Source organism: Hyperoodon ampullatus (genome assembly GCF_949752795.1).
Source record: "Hyperoodon ampullatus genome assembly, chromosome: 7".
Lineage (NCBI taxonomy): Eukaryota > Metazoa > Chordata > Mammalia > Artiodactyla > Ziphiidae > Hyperoodon > Hyperoodon ampullatus.
Window position 1 is genome coordinate 35,335,741 of NC_136920.1, and position 24,821 is coordinate 35,360,561.

At 35.4% G+C, this 24,821-nt stretch overlaps 1 protein-coding gene across 1 annotated transcript in view; it reads right to left on the reverse strand.

Moving 5' to 3' along the window:
* The window catches only part of LUZP2 (leucine zipper protein 2), a gene marked incomplete at both ends in the record, with an annotated part of 459,701 nt that overhangs the window by 50,434 nt on the left and 384,446 nt on the right, over positions 1 to 24,821 (reverse strand). The window contains one exon of the mRNA XM_079707777.1: positions 6,727 to 6,801. Within this exon, the coding sequence (XP_079563903.1) occupies positions 6,727 to 6,801 (75 nt within the window). The remainder of the gene's footprint in view (positions 1 to 6,726; positions 6,802 to 24,821) is intronic.

The following is a 24,821-nucleotide window of genomic DNA, read 5'->3' on the forward strand; positions in this document are numbered from 1 at the left end:
TTTCTTAAATTATGTCCTATGAAGCCCTTGTCATAAATGCATATTATCTTATTGTTATATCTATTTCTGTTACAATGTAATTTCTTTGAGGGCCGGTATTTTTTTCTTTTTTAAAAAAAATTATTTTGTATTGGAGTATAGTTGATTTACAATATTGTGTTAATTTCATGTGTACAGCAAAGTGATTCAGTTAGATATATACATATATCTATTCTTTATCAAATTCTTTTCCCATTTATGTTATTACACAATATTGAGCAGCATTCCCTGTGCTACACAGTAGGGCCGGTATTTTTTGGAGAATCACTGGTTTCTAACTCAACAAATATTTGTTAAATGAATAAATAAAGCAAATCCTCCAGAGGATATGTTTTATGTGAGAAAATAATGAAATATTTCTCATTTTATCCTGTATATTATATAACACAAAAAGTATTATTTTAGACATTAAAATACTACTGCTTATGCTGTATAATATATAAAGCTTATAAGAAATTTTTGTTTATATATATAGGATCTTGAGATGGTGGGAGATTTAGAAGGCAATTTTGTGTGTGTGTCTGTATGTGAGTACTTTTCTCAGAAAAATGCACTTTGGGGGGAACAAGAAGATATATATTGCAAAGACAACAGTGTCCCTACTTTCTCACTTCCTGACAAATAAAAGTTCACACGGTAATATTCATGCCTACCTTCATTTATTTACATGAAGATGTGAAGTCCTCAGAGAGATCTGGGTGTACCAATGACAGCTTTGGAAAGATCGTGAAGGACTGTGAATCCAAAGCCTTTCCCCTTACCTTTATTTCACCATGAAATTGCCTCTATGAATCCTATAAAGTTATCCAGCAGTTTATTTTTTCTGCTCTAGGTTATCTCTATGTCCCTTGTATGTAGAATGAATAGCATGTGTGTTAACTTATGAAGTTATATTACCTTCATCTATCTATTCAATCAAAAACTATTTATTATGCTTTTGCTGTATGCCAGACACACTGTGGCAAGAACAGTTCTTGTTCTTTTACTACTTTGTCCTGGGAGTCTGTACAGATCACCTAACTTGTGTCATCTGTAATACAACATAATAATGCATGCTGTCCTGGGTGAAATTTTGTGAGGGTCAGATGCAATAGAAACTTTTAACATAAGAATTTGAGAGATAGTTTCCAAACCATAAAGTTGTTTTTACATTACAGTAGCTGAGGCTAACTATAATTCATAAGATTTTGCCAAATAAATAATTGATTGTTTGGACAACCAAGATTGACTCTTAGATCTTGAGATTATTATTGCTTTTATTGGGAGAGTAAACTGAGACTTCTTTCACGAGAAATATGAAATGAGAACCAAGTTAGAATGTGAAGATGTTGTTTTCATAATATTTATTAAGTATTTAAGGCTATTTGAAGCCCAGATATAACATTCTTTGGAGCTAGACACCTGAAGAGAATTAAAAAGTCTCATATAAAAATGATGGGGAGAGGTGAAGAGCAATTTCATTAAACTGTAGTTTTTATCCATTTTGAAGTGAGCTAGCATTTCTACCTGACTTTATGATTGCAGTTTACTAGCCTCAAACATACCTTACATAAGATTTGTTGAAATCAACCTCCAGTAATATGCAATGCTTTTATAGTTCACTGTAACAAAAGGAGTGACAAGATCCTGAAGGTTAAAGAGAAAAATTATCACAGAGATGCAGTCTCTCTATGATCTCATTCACTAATAATAATAATTACTATGCTTCCTGAATGTTTTTCATGTGCCAAGAATTCTCAGTACTTTACTTTTTTTGATGAATATCATTTTCTCATCACCCTTATAAAGTGAATTTTTATTATTATTCCATTTTACAGTGAAGTATAAAGAGTTTGAGCAATTTGAATATGGTCATTCAGTGACAGAGTTATGATCTGAACACAGACAGACTGACTGTGGAGACATTTATTTAAACACTACAATATAGAATCTCTCAACCTGAATCCAGTCTGGCATTGTGAGGGCTAAGCACATAGTGCTCTTGGTAGAAGTGGGGAGGAGGAAGGCATAGGATGGATAAGACAAAGGAGAAAAAACTACATTTTCTTCAAGTTCTGTGACTCAGGACAAACTACAATTTGCCCATGAAACGTCATGTGACAAAACCAGTTTTTATAACTCACATGTACTTAAAATACACATATTCACTCTTTGTGTTTCTCTGAACTCCTGGCTCAATGTATAATTATTTCCTAATTTTTGGTGCCCAACAAAATTGTGAGAGATGTGGGACCCAAGATTGTGTATCATAAGTGTTTTCTGTTTCTCATAGCATCTGGCACACAGTGGTCACACAAACAGCATTTCAAACCCATATAGTCATTCACTGACTAAATGGATTATTTGAAGTTAAGTAAGGGAAAAAATTTAATGTAAGGAAGAACATTCCAACCGTCATAGTTGTTAAAAACTCAGAGTGGGAGAGTCTGCCTCAGAATCTTGGAAATTCAATATATTTCTAGAACTTAAAACAGGGAGAGCAAAGAAAGGAAAAATAAAAACATGATCTAATTGAACTTCAGGATTATACATACCTCTGATTGTCTGATTCTACCAATTCTATAAAGAGTCGTTTCCTTTTTAAAAACTAATTGGTATAAACTTCTTTTATAAATTAAAGAAATCTCATAAAGTGGAATCTTGGTAAGATGAATTATATTTGACCTAGTCTACAAAAAAGCAGGCAGGTTTCCCTAAAATTCTTAAATATTATATTAATTACTTGGATAAATATAAAATGAGACAATCACAAAGGAGCGAAGTTGTTAAAATATCTTATTCATTCAAAAGCCATATTTATCCCAAAGATGTAAACCTTAAGAAGGAAAATATTTATAATTCACAAAATGTGCTTACAGTTCCCCTACTGCAACACTTTCTAGATATCCTGTTTGAAATGTTAGTTATGCTAGCTATGAAGAGGTTTTGGCCGCATATAAATGAAGAAGGTTCTAACTGGTGATTAGAAGGCAACCTCCGTTCTTTACAAAGTTGCTAAATGTATACAGATATTATTGCAAAATAAATTATGAATGTGATCATCTTACTTGCTTATTATTCCAAATAAAACGATTGCTAAGTTTTGATCACAAAAATGAAAAGCCCTTGACAGCAGACAGAACCTTTCATTTTTTAAAACTGCTTATTTTGAAAAATATAGGGGCATATAGAGAGAGACATAACAAACATCAGGTAAATAGAAACCTGAATTAAATGTTAAAAAGCATCATTTTAATCATATAATATATGTTATATATAATACTTACATAATTATATTAAATACATTTATATGATAATATATGCATATGGATATTTTAGTATGCATGTATATATTTATTACATGTAACTAACATATATATACAAAACATATGCGACATAATGTATGTATATAATGCATGAAATATACATATGCATATGTGTAAATTAAAGACTGTGTCTATACAGCTTTAAAAGGATAGAACATTTGAGAAACAGTAGATATATCTGTAAGCATCCCTATTGCTATTTCACTCCATCTTTCCCCAAAGGCGATTGCGTCCATAAACTTGATATGAGTATCTTTCTACTCTATTTATGATATGTAATCAAAACAAAATATATTTCATGTATTTGAACAATTGTTAAATACTGTACATAATAATTCTGACTTTTTTCATTCCACAGTATATGTTATAGATATATCAATATTGATACAGGTATCTTTATATTTATCAATATTAAATTTTGATTACCATTTGAAAATGAGTATAGTAAATATATGGATTATATATATTAATTTTAACAGCAAATATTTATATTATTTCCTTTTATTATTAATACAATCACTGCTGTATTTAATGTCCTTATGCACGTTTCCAAGTACATATGGATAAGTGAAAATTCTAAGGTACACACTTTTAAAACTGATTTTAATAATTACACTCCCATTACTAATGTATCAGAATTTGGTATCACCAGACTTTTAAATTTTTATCAATTTGATAGTGTTGAGATGCTATCTTATTGTTTTTATTCACATTTCCACTTTTCTGGTGAGGTTAAGTATTTTTTTTTAATAAACTATTGAAATATAGCAGATAATGTAAAAATACATGGGTCTTAAGTGTACTTTTAAAATTTTATATACATTTTAAAGAAATATTGCTGTATGCATACTGATTTAGGATTGCAATATTCTTCTCCTGGACTGATCCATATGAGACTCTCTTCTTATCACTAAAAAGTCTTTACTTCAAGTCTACTTTTAATGATGTTCATGTTGATACATGTTTCTTTGTATTACTGTATACAGAGTTCATCTTTTTTTCCTTATTCCCCTACTTATAGATCTTTTGTTTCTTTATATTTAAAGGTGTCTTTTGTATAAATCATAAAGTTTTTGTTTAATGTAGTCTTATAATTTTAGCCTTGTACTTGGAATATGTTAACCATTTAAAAATTTAATTACTAACATACTTAAGTTGATATCTAACATTTTACTATTCACTTTCTATTTTAGCTCATCTTTTTATAGCCAACAATTTGACTATGAAGTGGGTTATCTTTGTGTTTAATCTGACTGTGAATTATTTATATTTTTGAATCTGTGGTTGATATCTCTCAAAGTTATTGAAAATATTTAGCCATTATGTCTGTGAATATTGCTCTATTTGTCACTTCTTCTGGCACAACAATTATATAATTTAGAAATTTTGAAATTGTCTTATACATTTCTTATTCTTTTTCTGCTTACTTTCCATTTATTTGTACTTTCTATACATTAGTATAGGTATTTGATATTAATTTTCCTTTCATTTCACTAGTTTTTAGTTCTACTATGTCCAATCATCCATTCTGCTATTAAACACATGAGTTAAATTCTTAATTACATGAATTATATTGTTCTAATTCTAGAATAGCTAGTTGATTTTTTTATAGATTCCAAGTCTAGTGAAAATTTTTGTCTTTTTACCTGTTTTATATTTCTTTTATTGTAATATATGTAATGCTATATACATGCCCATAGAAATATTATGCATATATATGTATATATGTATATAATAGTTGTTAAATTTTTGAGTACTTATTCTCTTATTCCAATATCTGAACCAGCTCCAGGTGTACATCTCTTGTCTTCTTTATTTATATTGGCCAGACTGCATTCTTTCTTTACATGTCTAGAAATATTTTTATTATACGCCAAATATTGTGTATAAATGAACCAAAAATTCTCCAGATGATATATAGAGAAGGTTTATCTTTCCATTGTTAGACCGAATGATGGCTAACTCCAATCTAATCAAGAATTAATCTCAGGCAGGGGATGCATTGAATGTTTGTTAGAATGCAGATTACTCTTGGATTGGCCCTGTTGCTACATCATAGACTTTTCATGTGTCTGACTGAGAGCAATGTGGGTGTTTTTCGTCTTCTCAAGTCTGAAATACTATGATTTCATTTTCAGATTTAGAGTTTTCTGCATTAATATTTTCTAGATATATGTTCTAGGAATTAGAGAAAACTACACTGGATTCAATAAATAGTTGTTGAGTGAACAAAGAAATAATTTTAAAATCATTTTACCCTTTTGTTCTGAGTGAATTTAAAAAAAAAAGGAATATTTACTTCCCACAATTTTAAATAGTTTATCTAAAAATGAAAGGAGGCATTAAGAACTTTTGCCAAATACTGTAACTATAAAGCAGCAGAACCATAATTCTAAATTTTATGACTAATTCCTTCCTCCATATTATATTTTCCTTTCCATATACCAACTCCTTATTCTCCATGAATGTCTCATATGAAGAGCATTGATAGGCAAAGGTAGGCATCAGATGGGAGTTGTGGTTTATTCTGAGCATGTACAACTGTAACATAATGAGGCATTAACAAAAATAAAATGAAGTAGATGAAATGAGGTAAAGAGAGGCAAAGAAAACCTTTTGGAACTAATGTTGATGATAGTACAACTTTGTGAACTTTGAAAGTGTGACTTTTATGGCATGTGAATTTTATAAAGCTGTTATAAAGATGGAATGTCAGCCACTCTTGCATTATCTTTGTATAAACAGAGTTGCTTAAGAGAGCTACTTTCTTCTTTTTATGGCTTTTCCTCCAGGACTTTAAGATTTCCAAAATAAAAAGTGTCAGTGACTACTTCCATTTGCTTTACAACTCATTCATACAAAGTTAATACATGACATCTTTGTTGATGCTTTAAAGTATGTTTATTCACTGTATTATAGAGCAGGTGTGCCAGTAAGGTAAAAAATAAAGCCATAGGGCCTCCCTGGTGGCGCAGTGGTTGAGTGCTGATGCAGGGGATACGGGTTCGTGCCCCGGTCTGGGAGGATCCCATATGCCGCAGAGCGGCTGGGCCTGTGAGCCATGGTCACTGAGCCTGTGCGTCCAGAGCCTGTGCTCTGCAACGGGAGAGGCCACAACAGTGAGAGGCCCGCGTACGGCAAAAAAATAAATAAATAAAATAAAGCCATGCAATCACAGAGCTTCAACCTTGAGTAGATTTACTATAGCAGCAAAAACAAGAAAAGAATTGGGTTCCAAAGAAAGTATCAAACACTCATGAATTCTATCACCATATTACATGCACAGCATCTGCAATTGCATTGACAAATCAAGAGGAGCAATGAGTACACCTAGCTTCATCTGCTGCAACCAAAGTCTGATGGCTCATGGATGTCAACTTACCCGGTCAAGAGCTGCTTTCTCCAGTTCATTTTTCGCCACAGCTAATTTTCGTTCCAGATCAGTAAGCTGTTGGGCCTGTAAAGTGAAAGAGAGGTAAATCTTTTTAGTAAATTCTATAATATTTCCCCTCCACTTTAAGTATCTGTCATTCATTGCCAAAGAATTAGAAAAACAAAAACAAAAACAAAAACCTTGTGAAATTCATTTAGAATTCAGGTTAAAAATATTCTATTACATGGTCATTTGGTTAAGCTGCAGAAAATGTTGTTCTGGATGAATATACACTAAATGTTTCACTGGGTCAAAATGTCTAGTTGCAAAGTTCCAGCTCATGTCCCAGAAAATATTTGTGGTATAAATCCATCAGTCATGTTTCTAGTTGCTATGGACTAAATTTTGTCCCCCCTAAAACTCATATGTTGAAGCTCTATACCCCTCCCACACACCATATAACTGTGTTTGGGGATAAGGCCTTTAGGGAGCTAATTAAGGTTAAATGAGGTCATAAAGGTGTGGCCCTGATCCCACAGAATTGGTGTCCTTATAAGAAGAGGAAGAGACACCAGAGACCTCTCTCCACCCTCACACAGAGGGAAGATACAGTGAGAAGTCACCATCTGCAAGCCAGAAAGGGCTTTCACTAGAAAATGAATCTGTCAGCACCTTGATCCCAGAAACATGAGAAAATAGACTCTGTTTTTTAAGCCACCCATTCTGTTGTATTTTGTTAAGGCACCCTGAGAAGACCAATACAATAGTATTCACTCTTTTTCTATTTTTATTTTTAAACCAGTATAACTCTATCCCACCATATCTCTGTAACTTTGCAAATGTCACAACTGTACTGCTAAAAGAAAAGAGCCTCAGATTTGGAAGATGTGTTTTAAAGTCCTGCCTCCACCAATGCCTAGCTACTGTATATACTATAGTTATATACTGACAAAGAGATGCTCTGCAGGCTCACACAGGATCTGCAGAAGGGCCGGCCTCTCCTCATGCCTCAAAGCCTCGCTACACCTCTGGCTTTTGTCAGTCTCCTACATTTAGCCAATGAAAATAATTTAAATCTGGAAGGAACAGAAGGTCTTTCTGATGGTCTTGTGAGGCAAGGGGATTGAGTTAGCCTTCGCCTGGGAGAAGTCAGCAGAGGGGGCTCATCACTTCTGCAGTGACCAGGACGTCCCCATTCTGAATCTCCATCCTGGGTGTTACAATACTGTGGGCTTGTAGCAAGGCTGTAGCCAACCACCGAAGTGCCTACTTGTCTTTTGCTCTTCCCTTCTCTCCCTCATGGTCTGGAAAATAGCGCCCTGTACTACTGTCCTTGAATAACCTTTTTTTTTTTTTTTTTTTTTTTTGCCTTATGGTAAGCACCTAGGCAGGAGGAGAATGTGATGATATTTTTCTTGATTATGAAAACCTATATCCATTCTTTGTGTCCATGCATAGTTTTCATCCCCTAAATCGATCTGTGCTACTTTCCACACTTGACTCTTGTGGACAATAATTTTCCAGTAGGCAATTGTTGCCCTTAAATAGTAACATAATCATGTACATGAAATATATATGTGCACTTTTAAATACACAATAATGTTTAAAAATAAAATCATTGTGAATGAGGGAGAGAGAGACAGGACTGATGAAGAGGGTTGTTTCCAATTTGAGGGTACCTCCAAGTGAGTGGACTCTCATAAGCTCTGAACCATGGCCCCCCCTTGGCCTGTCTGTCTCTGTCTTTCTGGCCACCTGCCCGCACATCAGGAGGGCTTCAGGAGCATAGGCCTCAGTCTCGCATTCCTGGGCTTGGGCCACTCTGCTGGCCTTGCATTGCAGCTGCCCTGGGTCCAGCTGCATTACTCAACCACAGAGCACTCAAGACTTCCCCTGTGACAATCCCTGCTACCGCAGGCCCTTCCAGAGCCAGCTTCTGTCCACAGGACTGAGGCCCAAAAGAAGGAAGAAGAGTGGTCCTTCTGTCTGTCCCCAGCTTCTAGGCCTGGGACAGGAGTTAGGGAAGACAGGGAGGGGCAGCACGTGGGCCTTAGTGGGATAGTGGCCATCCCCACACCCCTGGTGGCTGTAGGCAAGTTCCTGGGAACTCGTGTGGGAAGAGGGCAAGAGTGTCAGCACCAGCCTCAGTGCCAATGAACACTCTCGGTCACCAGCTGGAAGGGAGTTAGTGCTGCCCCGAAATCGCCTATGTCTTGAACACCTTTCTACCCCCACAAAGCATGTCATGATATTTTCATCCTCAGGGTCCTTTAGGTGGGCAGCCTCTCTCCTCAAGATGCTGTCATTCATTATCTGCAGTCCAGAGGGTGGGGTCCGTATAGTTACAAGTCCTCCTGCCTCCATCCCTCTCCCTCCTTGTGTGGGTTTCAGCCTAAATCCTGTCATCCACACCAAGGGACTCCCACAAAACGATGACTTCAGGGTGTGCAGTCATCCAGGAAGCCTGTATCAGGACAGGTTGAATGAATTCCAACAGAAATAGCAAATATGCCTTTGAAAGCTCATTGCCATTAGTTCCCAGGATTTCCAGTATTTACCTCTTCTAAGAATTCATTGAACTCGGTAAAATCTAGCCAAGAGATTTTGGGATACAAAAGGCTACAAAAACAGTAAGAAAAGTAACCACAGGAATTGCAGATTTGGACTCATATTATCATACTTTGGTCTTAGTTTTGAAAGGATCAGTTACTGGATTAAATCATATATCGGGGCTTCCCTGGTGGCGCAGTGGTTGAGGGTCCGCCTGCCGATGCAGGGGACACGGGTTCGTGCCCCGGTCCGGGAAGATCCCACATGCTGCGGAGCGACTGGGCCCGTGAGCCATGGCCGCTGAGCCTGCATGTCCGGAGCCTGTGCTCCGCAATGGGAGAGGCCACAACAGTGAGAGGCCCGGGTACCGCAAAAAAAAAAAAAAAAAAAAAAAAAAAAGAGAAAAGAAATGTAAACATTACAGTCCCATCCCAGAGCTAATAAATCAGAAGCTACATTAAAAAAAAATATATATATATATATATATATCGTATTTATAAAATTATAGAAAATAAAAACAGGTCTGTGGGTTTTAAAGCATCAGAAAACCTATGAAAGACAGGAGAGTTTACTGGATTGTGAATTTTGTCTGTTTTAAGTCACTTATGTGCTTTGTCAATTTAATTCACATAAAAAAAGGATAGGGTTATTTCAGGGGAGGTAGTCGTGAATCTAGAGTAGCTTTCACTCACATCCAATCTTTGAATAAGTATCTATAAAGTGATTAGTTTTGTTCAGACTAAGAAGGAAACATCATCTGTGTACATAGGTTGAAAATACACGAGGCAGCAAGCATGTAAAGTGAAAATCACAATATGAGACTCTAACTGCTAAGCTGAGAGTGTGTGTAAGCTACAATAGAGAACAGAGGAGGCCTGAGAAGTCAGAGTATTCTTCCTAATAAGAATAACACCAATAAAACCTAACATTTAATCTTTATGTAAGTATATTTTCTCATTTGAGATTTATAACATGAGAGGCTAGAGTCCATATAATAATTTTTAATTTACTCAAAAAATTGTGACGCTCCACAGCTCCAAGTTTTTATAGATCACAAAACACTGGAGCCTGGCTTGGCTCTGCCGTCCGGTCTATCAATTCTGGAGCTGTTCCTTGCTGTTTTTCCTCAAGGACCCACCTTAAATTGGGCTAGATTATGAAGGATGAAATCAATGCTGTATTTAATGCAAAAACTGTCTTTTTTTCCTAAGAAACCTAAATGTATAGTCGTAGCATGAAGCAAACAGAAAGGACATAATGTAGACAGTGAAATTTTATCTGAAATTTTAATGAACCATTTTACAAAATTTTGGCAAATGCATATACATCTGCAAGGTTATAATTCATTATTTATACATTAGGTGTGTAATTCAATATTTCTGAAAACTCACTGGGACAAGGATTATCTTAATCCTTTTCCACTTCCTTCCCTCTGGTGATAATATCCAGGTATTTTCTTTCTAATTTTCTGGTGAATTTCCCTGAGATTTGTAGCATATAAAAATATTTATACCTAAAAAGGACCTGAAACGAGTTTAACACTAAATGTATTAGAATATTAAACATAAATTTAACACATGAGATCTACGGAAAGCATATATGTCTTGTGAATGGGATGTGAAAGTAGATTATGGGTAACGACAGAAGAAGAAGGCACTGATGATGGGGCCATGAAGTTCTATCCATTTGTCTTGACTGTGCTGCAAATTTGTTCCAAGACTTCCGGGAGCCAGGTATTAAAAAAAAAAAAAAAGTTGGTTCCAAAACTGTCATCACCAAAGAGAGTAAACACACCAGAGACACACATGGGGCAGGGTTTTCCCAAGCAACAGGTTCTAATATAAAATTATAACAAATGGATTTTATAATTCAACTCAGAGAATCAATTTGTTTTTCAGGAGCCAAGAAAATGTGGCACAAAATCACAGTTCATTTTAAACTAAGTATAACACCTAGGCTACATTGATATGTGTGTGTGTGTGTGTGCGTGTGTTTGTGTGTGTTTCCACCGAGACACAGAAAGCAGTAGGAGCAAGTCAAAATATTGGCTTTCCCAGAAAGAGAAAGACAAATGCCACATGATACCACTTATATGTGGAGTCTAAAACATGACACAGATGAACTTATCTATGAAACAGAAACAGACTCCATGACATAGAAAACAGATTCATGGTTGGCAAGGGGGAAGACGGATGGGGGGAGGGATGGATTGGGAATTTAGGGTTAGCAGATGTAAATTATTACATAGAGAATAGATAAACAACAAGGTCCTACTGTATAGCACAGGGAACTATAGTCAATATCCTGTGATAAACCATAATGGAAAAGAATATGAAAAATAATGTATATATATATATATATATATATATATATATATATATGTATTACTGAATCATTTTGCTGTACAGCAGAAATTAACATGACATTGTAAATGAACTACACTTGAATAAAATACATTTTAAAAAAAGAAAAAAAGAAAAATATTGACTTTCCTCTAAGGATATGCACAATAATTCTTCTCTTTCTCACACACTCTATAAGATTGATTGAAATACAATTGGCTGATAAATAGCTTAGATGCCAAGATAAAGAAATTAAACCTTTTGTTTTTTTGTCACCATTGAGTCTTATCAATTAGCAATGCTGTAGACATAATGAGTCAACAACATTTAAAGAAATTAAATCCCTGACTATATTGGGTTAAATTGAGAAGAGATGAGGGACAGTACAGACTTGTGAATGCTAATTAAGGTCTCAGCTCTTTAACCTTCTGATAAAACATAGGAAGAAGAAGCACCATAGGGGTATCAGCATAATGATGTCTAGCCACACTCTTCTCTGGCATGGGCTTCTTGCTTGGAAAGACTAACCTGGACATGGTCCCATCTAGGGCCAGATCAGGGAAGTGTTTATATAGACTCTGAACACGGAATTCAGAACAGAGCCATCTCTTAGTGTTTTAGCCACTACAGAGTTATAATAAGCAATCTTACAAGACCACTGCGACTCATTTGTTGAGGATATAACTCAGTAGAGAACTAGATTGGGAGGGGGGTCATTGAGGGGCCTGGAAGTAAGAGCCAACATTACAATAAGCTTTTAGGTGGCATCAGCAAAACAAGGTCAGAAATCCTTACAAGTTTTCTAACAATATGTTTGCTACTTTGTTATTAATAAGATGATACTTGTTGTACATCTTGGTACCAATAAGAACCCTCAATCAGGCTTGTTGCAGCAAATTTTGCAGAAATAAGGATAGTGAGTACAAGTTCCATTGGAGTGTGGGAAGAAAACATTAGAAATTCTAAATTTTAATTTAGATTAAAAAATTGTAAAATAGGTGGCATTATAAAATACTCTGTAGTCTACATTTTTATTCTAAAATATTCCGTGGTTGTTCTAATATAAAAATATTAGAACTTATTTTTACGTATTTTCTAAGTTTCACCACTGCTTTCCTTTCATTTTGTTTATGTTTATAATGTACATAATATGAAGTAAAATAATAAGATGATAATAAAAGATAACAACAGCCTAAACTTGTGAGAGATATATATATATATTCCTCATGATAACTCTATTTGGTACATAGTATGTCTTTCATCCTTTTTAAATGAGGAAGCTGAGACACAGATTTATTAAATATCTTGCTCAAGGTCACACAGCTGGGGAATGACAGATCTGGAACTCAAACCTAAGCAGTTTGGATCCAAAGCTGGTCCTCCTAACCATTAAAGACGTGAGTGTATCTAATTTATAACCAATACATATACATATATCGAATGATATGTGCTTAAAATTTATTAATATGCCTTATGGTTAGAAATGTTTGGAGACCACTTAGAAGACTGGTGGAATTTTGTGTGTTTAAGATTATTCATCCAATGAGGATAATAAATTCATAACAGAGATGTTTTCAAATACTCAGTAGGGTGTACTAGGTATTTAGTGAAAGGATAATAATAGGATTGCTTTTTTAAAATGCATGATTCAATGCATCTGTTAGTATTTATGAAGCACATGCTCCCTGGTTGGCAGCACTAACCTAGAAGCTGTGGATAATACTCAAGAGATATAACATAGAACAAAGCACCACCACTGTCATCTCTATGTTCCACTTTACCACTGAGTAAAGGAGGCAGAAAGTCAAAAACTCCTGCCTGTTTCTACTCACTCCCATAAAAGTATAAAGTTGTAGCACCAAGATTATATTTGGCCATCGGATTGTTTGATGCAGCACCTGTTCATTTCAACATTAATAACTTGGTTATGATTCTGAGAGACTTGGAATTGAATGACTAATATATGTAAAAGGAACAAAGATCTCAAATTGCACAGGAATAGCTTACATAATGTCTGGTTATAAGTGCTATTAAAAGTCAATGTTAATATGTAAAAATTATAAAAGTTCAGCAAGGCTTTTCATTGGGAAATAAGAGCAGATATACATATTTTTTCTCAAAGTTAAATTCTTATAAATATCTTATTGCCATTATGTGTATGTGTACATGCACTGTAGTGATTATGGTCACTAAAGAAAACTTATCGTGAATAATTTTTTATTATGTTCTCGATATCGATTCCCTTTCTCCCCTCAAAAATGCCTAGACTTTGGAGGTGACTGCTTCACACTCTTTCTCAGCCATATTACTTTAGGAGAAAATATCTCAACACTCAGAGATGAGGATGCAATTTCTTAAAGCAATTACTCTATATCACCTCCCTAGTCAAATGATTATATTGGGTTTGGACATATAATTAATGTCAGGCCAGAGACAAGAAGATATTTACTGGTGGCTTCTGCAATGAAAGCTGCCTCTCTTCATCTGAGTGAATAAAACGTATATTCTCTTTTTCTTGGTAGTATAGTATGAGGATGTTTAAGTCTAAGCTCTAATAGGCATTATTTATAAAATAAAAGAGGACAACATGAGGTTAAACTTGTCCTACAGATGAAAGCAAAGCATATAAAATAGATAGGATAGGATCTGGTGACTTAGAAAACTTCAGTCAAACCACACCTGAAGTCAAATGAATTTGTATTTTTGTATTTTTGGTTATTTGTATTTTTGGTTATTGTGAGTAAATAAAATTCATTTTTATTAATTAAATTATTGTTAGATATTTATATTTTTGCTATCTAAGAATAAAAAGATTAAAGATTCTTGACATGACACAGTAACTGGTTTTGGACTAGTCCTCCTCTCTTAAACAATTATGAGCTAATCATGCCCAGCTGTGAACCTTGAAATATTGGAACCTCACTAGGTAAGACTCATGACTACTCCAGCTTTCTACTTGAGGACAATTTCCTGACTTAAGTGCAAAGGGCTGTGGTCCAAGCAGATCACTGTAGTTGGACTGAACTGTGGAGGCAGAGATCAGAGTTTGGGGCAGATTAAATGGCTGGAGTATATGGAGCAGAGCAGCAGAGAAAAGTGAGGTGAGCAGGGCAGGGCCTCCAAAAGTCAGGTTGTTGGGAGATGTTCCTGCAAGTCCTTGGCTGAGAGTTGGACTGCACATACACAGAGCAATACATTATACAAGGCTAATCAAAAAGAAACTGTTATATGACTCACAGCAGAATAGAAACCCTAGAGGTTGAGCACTGCAAAAGGATGCCAGATAAACGTTATCAACACCACAGGCATCAAAGCGACAGCCTTTAGGTTAATAGCCTTGCACAAGAGCAGTGGTTGGCAAACTACAGCCCAAATTCCAAATCTGGTCTACTGTCTTTTTTTTTTTTTTAACGTGCATTTTTAAAAAATTAATTAATTAATTATTATTTTTTGGCTGGGTTGGGTCTTCGTTGCTGCATGCGGGCTTTCTCTGGTTGCGGCGAGCGGGGTTACTCTTCATTGTGGTGCGCGGGCTTCTCATTGTGGTGGCTTCTCTTGTTGCGGAGCACGGGCTCTAGGCACGCGGGCTTCAGTAGTTGTGGCATACAGGGTCGGTAGTTGTGGCTTGCAGGCTCTAGAGCACAGGCTCAGTAGTTGTGGTGCACGGGCTTAGTTGCTCTGCAGCATGTGGGGTCTTCCCAGACCAGGACTTGAGCCTGTGTCCCCTGCATTGCCAGGCAGATTCTTAACCACTAGGCCACCAGGGAAGTCCCTGCCTGTTTTCATAAATAGAATTTTATTGGAACACAGCCACCTTTATTTATTTATGTATTGTCTAGTTGTTTTTGTGCTACCATGGTGGAATTGAGTAGTTGAGATAGAGACCATATAAGTTTGCAAAGACTAAAATATTTACTGTGTGAAAATTTACAGAAAAAGTTTGCTGAATCTTGCCCTAGTATAAAGTCCACTTTTAGGCTTGCCTTAAGAAAGTCTAAATCAAAACCTAGATACGATTCTGGGAGGTGGGGCTGGGGGAAGATTTTTGGAGATTTAGCTCAGTAAAGTGAGAGAAGCTTAAGCTCTATCATGGACTTTTCACATATCTGCAATGACAAAATATAAACTCAACTCTACATCAAGGTATATATCAGTGTTTAACTGTATTATTGGACAAAAATTAATTATCTTCTTCTGAAGATAAAATCCAGAATCTCTGTGATATATAAGTGACAGTGTCTAGCACAAAATAAAATCTTACCAGTATGCAAAGAAATGAAATGTATGACCCGAAGTTAAAAAAGTAGACAATGGTAGCCAATATCTAGATGGCTCATATGTTGGATATAATATTGTAAGGCAGCTATTAAAAATACTATCAAAAAATTAAAGGTAACATGTTCTTAATTAGTGATGAGATAGGTAATTTTAGCAGAAAAACTGTATTATAAAAAAGAACCAGGGCTTCCCTGGTGGCTCAGTGGTTAAGAATCCGCCTGCCCATGCAGGGAACATGGGTTCAAGCCCTGGTCGGGGAAGATCCCACATGCTGCAGAGCAACTAAGCCCGTGCGTCACAACTATTGAGCCTCCACTCTAGATCCTGTGAGCCACAACTACTGAAGCCTGCGCACCTAGAGCCCATGATCCACAACAAGAGAAGCCACCACAATGAGAAGCCCGCTCACCACAACCGAGAGTAGCCCTGCTTGCCGCAACTAGAGAAAGCCCGTGTGCAGCAACGAAGACCCAATGCAGCCAAAAATAAATAAAATAAATAAATTTAAAAAAAGAACCAAATGGAAATTCTAGAAAGAAAAATTTCACTGGATAGACTTATCAAAAAATGCAGATGAGAGAAGAAAGAGCTACTAAATATGAAATGATATCAACAGAAATTATTCATTCTGAAAAGCTGTAAGGAAAAAAAGCTTGAAAAACATGAATGGTGGGGGTCTCAGAGATCTTTAGAACAATAGTAAAAACACTAACATATGTATTGGAATAATGGAAGAAGAGTGTGAAAAAAATGGAAATAAAACATTTAAAATTATTAGAAAAAAATTAATGAAAGGTGAAAAACCTGTAGGTTGTAAATTATGCAACATTACTGACAGAAATGGCAGAAATTCTAAATTAGTGGAAAGATATACCATGTCTATGAATTGAAACATTAAATCCTGTTGAACTGAAATATTCAATATTCTTATGATACCTGTTCTCCCCATATTAATCTATAGATAAAATGCAAACCAGGTTAGCATTCCCATAGGATTTCTTTTTTTTTTTCTGTAAATTTACTAAACTGGTCCTAAAACTTGTATCTAAAATAATATTTTAAAAAACACTGGAGTGTAGGACTTAATGCTGTCTGATTTCAAGACTAACTCTGAAGCTACATTAATAAGGACAGTGTAGTATTAGCATAAGAATAGACATATATTGAAATAAATTAAAAGAGAATCCAGAAATCTACTCAAACAAATATAGTCAATTGAAAACATACATAGCCATTTGACTTTTGAAAAAGATAAAAATGTAAATAATTCAACGTAAAAAACAATAACTTCAATAAATGGTGATAAAGGAATTGAAGATTATGTATATGTGTATGTAAAATCAAACTTGACCTTTTTAAAAAAATTTATTTTACTCAAGTATAGTTGATTTACAATGTTGTGTTAATTTCTTTTTTTTTTTCTTTTTGGCAGCACCGCACAGCATGCCAAATCCTAGTTCCCTGACCAGTTATGGAACCTGTGCTCCCTGCATTGGAAGGGCGGAGTCTTAACCACTGGACCTCCAGGGGAGTCCCAAACTTGACCTTTTCTTTACACCATTCACAAGTGCTAATTTAAAATGAATCATAGACCTAAATGTAAAAGATAAAACTATAGAACTTCTGGAAGATAATTTTTATGACCTTGAGATAGGCAAAATTTTCTTAGATAAGACTAAAAAAATCCAAACATAAAAGAAAAAATTGATGAATTAGACTTTACCAATTTAAACATTTTGCTCTTCAATACAGACTGTTAAGAGAATAAAAACTCAAGTCATAACTGAAAGTATTTGCAAAATATATATCAGACAGAGAAACTGAACCCAAGGTATATAAATGAAACAAACTCAATTATAAGAGTATGAACAGCCAATTTTTTACAAAGGGTCAAAGAACTGAATAAGTTGATATACAAATGACAAATACGCTTATGAGAACATGTTCAACATCATTAATTATCAAGCAAAGCAATTAAAACCACAATAAAATGCCATTTCCTTCACTAGAAAACTTAACCATAATATTTTGGCTAATCACTAAAACTCTCTAAAAAATTACTCCATGAGAGATTAATGATCTCTGAGTCAGAGTTGTTGCATGACCTTTGCCACTAACTGTTTGATCTCAGATTCCCTGTATAAAATAAGAATTTTGGAGTAGACTACTCTTAATGTCTTTTCAAGATGATGGAATTTATGCTTCCTTGGGTGCTTTGCAGTTAATGTACTAGAGTAGACAAAATAACATCTGATTATATTTCCTAACTTTTACCAAATGAGCCATTTTTAATATTCTACATATATTTTGTGTTGCTCCTTTCTTAAATTTGATTCCTAAATATCTTTTCAAATTGGTAGGTGTAATTCAACATATGTAAAATTATGGTACTATTACATTAAAGATTTCAGTAAGTGGAAAGACACCTGCTAAATATTAGTAATCTATGTTTTTTCTCAAATTGCTTTTAAATTTTATAATCTTATGTTTTATCTTTCACTCAGAAATTACTATTTCAAAAACTTTTTGGAATTCATTCAGCCTTTTTGTGGGTTATTGAACCATGAACATATTTTTTTCAACAGTTAGCAAATTTTATCAGTATCCTTTATTTGTGGGCAGAGATATTCCAAAGAAACTTTGATGTGAATCAACAAAGTTGACAGGTTGCCTCCTCAGAAATTTGAATGCAGGTCTGAGGATAATGCTGAAGAAATGAAGCGTTCAGCAGAAAATGAGTCCTTTAAAATTTACTTTTATGCCAGATGAACTTCACAGATAACTCACTATGCCATTCATATTACTAAAAAATAACTTTTTAAATATACAATGGAACTAGTATTATGTATATAGAATTGGTATCAAAGAAAGATAGAGGAAAAGATGGAGTCAGAGAGGAGTGATTTTCCACCCATTCACTATTTACTCTCACTGATTAGACATTTGTCATAGGCAAATCATCTTTAATGCCCAAATAGCTTCTTACAGATTTTTGTTGCTTATATTAGTCTTGGGAAGCATGATAAGACTTTCTAGCTACTTTCTTGATACTCCATTTAGCTTTTTAGATCTTAACTAACAGGTCCAAAACTCTAACCTACATATCTAGAAGTTCTAAAACATGGTGAAAAATATCTGGAAGTTTTATTCACCATGGATGTCATTAAAAATAAAAACATTTGCCTTCATGAAAGAAGGATGTCAGATGCTTCCTTTCATAATGTTCATTGAGGAGTTTCTGTGATCTATACAAACCTGGATTGAATACACTGCTTTGAGACATGATCTAGAAGGATCTCATTTTTCTTTACTGTGGAATTTATTGATTTCATGAAGGTAAAAACCTCTCCTATGTTATTATGAATCTATTTTGTCTTTGTGTACACTAATTTTTTTAGGAGATGATAACTGCTAGGAGTGATGGACCCAGATGACATTATACTATGTAATTATCAATTTGAAAGAGACTGAGAAGAAATGAAGGTTATCTGAACTGTGCCTTTGTTAGACAGATATCATCAACTCAATGTATACTTGTATCAGTTGAAATCCGGGATGAGAGATAGCCCTCGAAACTACACAGATAGCTTGCTGATTAATCACAGAAATGAATAGACACCTCAAATAATTGTGAAATGAGAATAAGTAGAAAATATTTGTTTTTTTAACTGTATTTATGGGTATTTTTTGTATTCACATATATTCTCTTATCTAATATTAATCTATATTTTCTTCTTATTCTCTCTTTCTTTGTTATCACCTGGTAAAATTATCTTTTTACAATTACTACATCGTGGCAGATGCATGTCCATTCCCGCACATTACCTCCCAAATTTTCTCATTAACCATAAGATGTAAATAGTATTACCCACATTTCACAAAAGAGGAAATAGAATAAACAAAGAATTAGAATGAAGTTTTAGCACTAAACTGTCTGACTCCAAACATACTGGACTGGGCTGCTTTTGCTCTAAAGATTTAAAACCTAATTTAACAACGCAAGCCCTATGGTACACCTGCAAAATAGACAATTTTAGTCCATGGCACAGTTTTAACTCCCTCTTTACCTTTCTCTGTCCTTGTAATGCCACTTTGCTCCCAAGAAACAACTTTTTTATTTTTATTTTTAATCCTGTAGAATATTACTATTACTCTCAGTAAAATTTTTTGTATTTATATTCTAAAATATATTTTTTTATTCCACAAATGGGCAAGCACATTAAACCAAAGATTCTTCAAGGACTGAGACACCTCTGGCTCACCACAGTCCTCACTGTCCCAGACCTTTCTGTATTATCTGTAATAGTTGACTATCTCCTCTTCTAGAAAATTGCCCACTTGGACCTCTTGAAAAACATCCATCATCTTCCACTTATTCCAACTCTGTTCATCTTTTGCTTGATACCTCTCTGCTTTATATTTTGCTTCTTCTTCCTCTTGTCTCTACCTAAAGTTGAGAGTTTATGAAAAGTTTAGAGCCTATTACACCTATGACTCATCAAACAGTCCTATGCCCATGTCTTTCCATGCCATTTTTTAAGTTCCTTGAAATATGTGTCAAATCGTCATGTGCTTCTGATTCCTCAAAATCAGCCTGTATAAAAGGAAAGTCACAACCTTCTCTTTCTTTATGTTATTGTCCTTGTCAAGTTGCACTGGTTTCCTATTAGTTTCCACTGTAACTAATCAGCACAAGCTTTGTAGCTTAGCACAAATTTCCAGTTCTGGAGGTCAGAAATCCAAACTAAATCTCACTAGGCCAAAGTCAAGTTGTTGACAAGCCTGATTTCTTGTGGAAACCCTAGGGGAAAATCTATTCCTTTTCTTCCCAGCTTCTAGAGGCTTCCTGTATTCCTTGGCTTGTGGACACAACTCCTACTTTCAATCACTTTCTCTGACTCTGACTCTCCTGCCTCCTTTTTATAAAGACTTCTGTAATTACATTGAAACCACTCAGATAATCCAGGATAACCTTTCCATGTCAAGATCCTTAATTTATACACCTCTACTAATTCTCATTTGCCATATAAGAGAACATATTCACAGGTTCTGGGGATTAGGATATAGATACCTTTAGGGGATCATTATTGTGAGTCTCACACATTTTATCTCTGCCTGAATCTCAAAACTAGTTTTCTGCCTATGTCCAGTGAGTCATAAATTCTATTTGTTCCCTCTGCACTATTTTTATTATGATACTGAAGGTATGTCTCATTTCCATTCTTTACTAGATTGCTGCAACTGTCTCATCATGTTCTCTGCCTTTAGACTCTACTTTTCTCTGGTCTTTCCTACAAAAAGTCATCCAGCATACTCCACCATATTTGTTTTTTTTGAAACTTTCTTTTAGCCTGCTTTCCTTGATCAAAAAAAAAAAAAAACAACCCTCTAGTTTTTCTTTATTGCCTTTACAATAAAATTCAAACTCCTTCATACTGAGTTTGAGGCTTTGTGGTTTGTGCCTATACTATCTATAGAGGTTATTATTTTTGTTTGACTAGACAATTCACCCCACCCAAGCTAGGCCAGTAATACTACTGCCCTATACCCCTGGACATGAGACTAGTCTAGAATGTGTCCATCTTCTTTATTAAAATTTCCCTGAACAAGCCAACAAATAGGAATTCTTCAGGGAGGCTGGTGTGAAGTACATCACAAATGTATGCTATTAATTTGGAATTTATATTATTGTGAGGTTAATTATTTCAGATTATAATTAATTCATTTTATTTTTTTAAATTTGTATTCCCTTTTAATAATGGCATATTATGAAGAAACTTAGCATACCATCATAGCCATTTTAAAGGGAAATCATTTTTTTTTTTTTTTTACGCGGGCCTCTCACTGTTGTGGCCTCTCCCGTTGCGGAGCACAGGCTCCGGACGCGCAGGCTCAGTGGCCATGGCTCATGGGCTCAGCCGCTCCGCGGCATGTGGGATCTTCCTGGACCGGGGCACGAACCTGTGTCCCCTGCATTGGCAGGTGGACTCCCAACCACTGCGCCACCAGGGAAGCCCCGGAAATGATTTTTTATTATGTTTCAGTACATGTAATTTCTTCATCATATCTTTCTCCTCTCCCATTCAAACTTTCAATAGATATTTACTGTAGGCCTCAATCCCAGAAATTTTATAATCTTTATATCCCTCTAAGTAGAGGACCTCTCACCCTTCCTCCTTTCCTCCCCACCTTCACACCTTCCTTCCTTCCTTCCCTTTCTCACATTTTCATTTACCAGATATTGTTTTCTGTGCTCTGATATGAGATCAGTTACAAACACAACACAAGGCAACATCTCTAACTTTATGAAGCTCACAGTCTAAAGGGCTTCTTAAACATTTCTGTATTCCCACTAAATCTATCAATGTGCCTTCCACATAGTGAGACAACAAAATTACACTGGCATTCTATGCAGTATCTCAGGAACTCCAACTTTACTAGTAGAATTGCATGTATTTTACTAGGCTGTCAGAAGAGAAGAGATACCTTGACTTAATGGACTATATAATGTCTCACTGGCCTTCTTTATAGTTCACTGAATGAAGCATATTCTTATACACCTCAGGGTCATCATGTGTACCTGTTCTTTTTGCCTGGAATCATGGAAAATTTCCCACTACTTTGTTTCCCCTGGTCAGTTATTACTCACCCCTTAGATTACAGTTGAAATGCTAATTCTCACCAAGATCCAGTTCTGAATTGCAAACATAATTTTAGCATTTTTTTTTATATTCTCTTGTGAGATACTATATTTTCCTTTCTAGCACTTTCACCAGTTGTGATATTCAAAATATAAAATGATTGATATGGTACAGATATGAACCAATAAATGTGACTCTACTCTCAATGCTGGAGCAGGGTCCTGGGAATTTTCTGCTTGACAGGTGTCAAGCAGTCATGTAGTCTCTAAGCAGCAGCACTGTGACAGCTCCTAAGAGACTTGCCACAGTCTCATAGATTCAGCCAGGAAAGAGACATGAGCCAAAATCAATTTGGACAGTTTATTACACATACTTAAAGCATAAGGAAGATCAGCATGGTATTGGCAATCCACATCTCTAGTATCAGTGGATGACATCAAACCTGGGGTGCCACCTGACAGACAACACAGGTGGTGGTTCTCTCTGCCACTGTGATTCAACTCTAAACTACAGGAAAGCAGTTTTATAGCTTACAGTTTTACCCAGAGAAGGGGGAGTGGTGTGATATGGAAAGTCCCATGCCTCACTGGCATTAGGAAGACAGGAAGTTACTCCATCACAGCCTCCTTCAAGGTACAGAGGGAAATGAGAAGCAGTCTTTCAACAGCTTCTAACAAGACTACCTATACTTCTGTGTCCCATGGAGGATCACAGGGCATTCCACCAAGACTTGGGTTACACTTCAGATTAGCCTTGTTTTTGTGACTTATGGGGAGATATGCAAGGCTATCAGGTGGTCATGGCAGAGCCATTTTGCTACAATAAGTGTTAGCCATTTATCGATGAATGACAGCTTAGTGTGTGTGTGTCGGGGGGGGGGGGCGGTACAGGATTCCAGGAGAAGGACCAGGATGAAGGAGACAAAGGTTATTTTCCAGTCGGTCCATAAGTGCTTTAATATTTAAACAATTTACACACCTATATTAATGTATACTGGTTAAATTTAATCCCTACTTATTATAGTTGTCACCCATCCATTTATCTGATTGTTAATGTCTCATACCCTCACTAGACAATAGTCTTGTTCACAATAGGGACTGCTTCCATTTTGCCAACCACTGAAGAGATAATTGTTAAAATTGTGCTAGGTACCTGGTGGATGTGTAATAAATATTGGATCGACAAATGGGCAAATGAGTAAATTTGATGCTAACACCACATACTTACTGTACTAAAATAACAGGTTTCTTATCTTTCTCCAAGTACTTTTATTTTTTTTCCTGATGTGTGTCTGAAGAGCCTCAGTGTTTACAAAAACTCACTATCTAGTTGAACATTTTGAGGATTTCTAGTCCTCACTTTAACAGTCCAAAGAATGCTCCTCCAGGAGCCCATTCAGGCCATCATGTAAATCTCTTTTTTCTGGCAGTTAATGGACATGACAGACAATGGCTGCACTTCCTTCTAACAGGCACAGGAATTGATGGTTTATTAACATTACTGACAGGAGCGCTGAAGGGACAGTGGATTAAATCCAGCACAAAATTTTGTAGGTGTCAGGATTAAGTCCGTGGTAAATATTTTGAATAGTTTTTTTTTTCTACGTGAATCTGCCTGAATGTCATAGTCTCCTCTATTTGTGTAAATCTTCCTGCCATTTGAAGGCTGGATGAAGCCAGTTGTTTAATGTTGTCACTGCCGAAGTACAGCAGCTGCTCTGGATACATGTTCCAAACATCCTTTCAAAATTTTTATTCCACTAAGTGAATTTTGTTGAAAGCAGCAGGTATTGAAATGGCCTACATACCAGCTTGTCAAATTCCCTGCTATTCTAGATGTGTACTTTTTTTTCCCCTTTAAACTCATTTTAATGCATTTTAGTAGGGATTTTTAATATATTTCCAAGGCCTCTTTCCCAACAGACCTATTTTGTTCTTTTCACTTGAATTTAAAAGTGGAACAAAAGACACAGGATTTGGCATTTACAGGGTAAGCTACACTCTAGGGAATACCCAAAGTCCTAGAAGTGTGGTGTTCATCCAGAAAGGGAACAAAGAGCTTCACAACCTATGGCAATATCTCAGCCCTCATGCAATTATATATAACATGACCCACATTTTTTAGCACCTTCTGTTTTTAAAACATACATTAAATAGTGCTTATACATGCAGGTCAAGTTCTAAACAATTTACACCTATATTTAATAGGTAAAAAGCTAAACAAAGTAAGTGTTCTTTTCTGGTTTTACTAGGTGTGCAAACAAGTTTGTGGAGGTCCAGCAAACTATATAGAT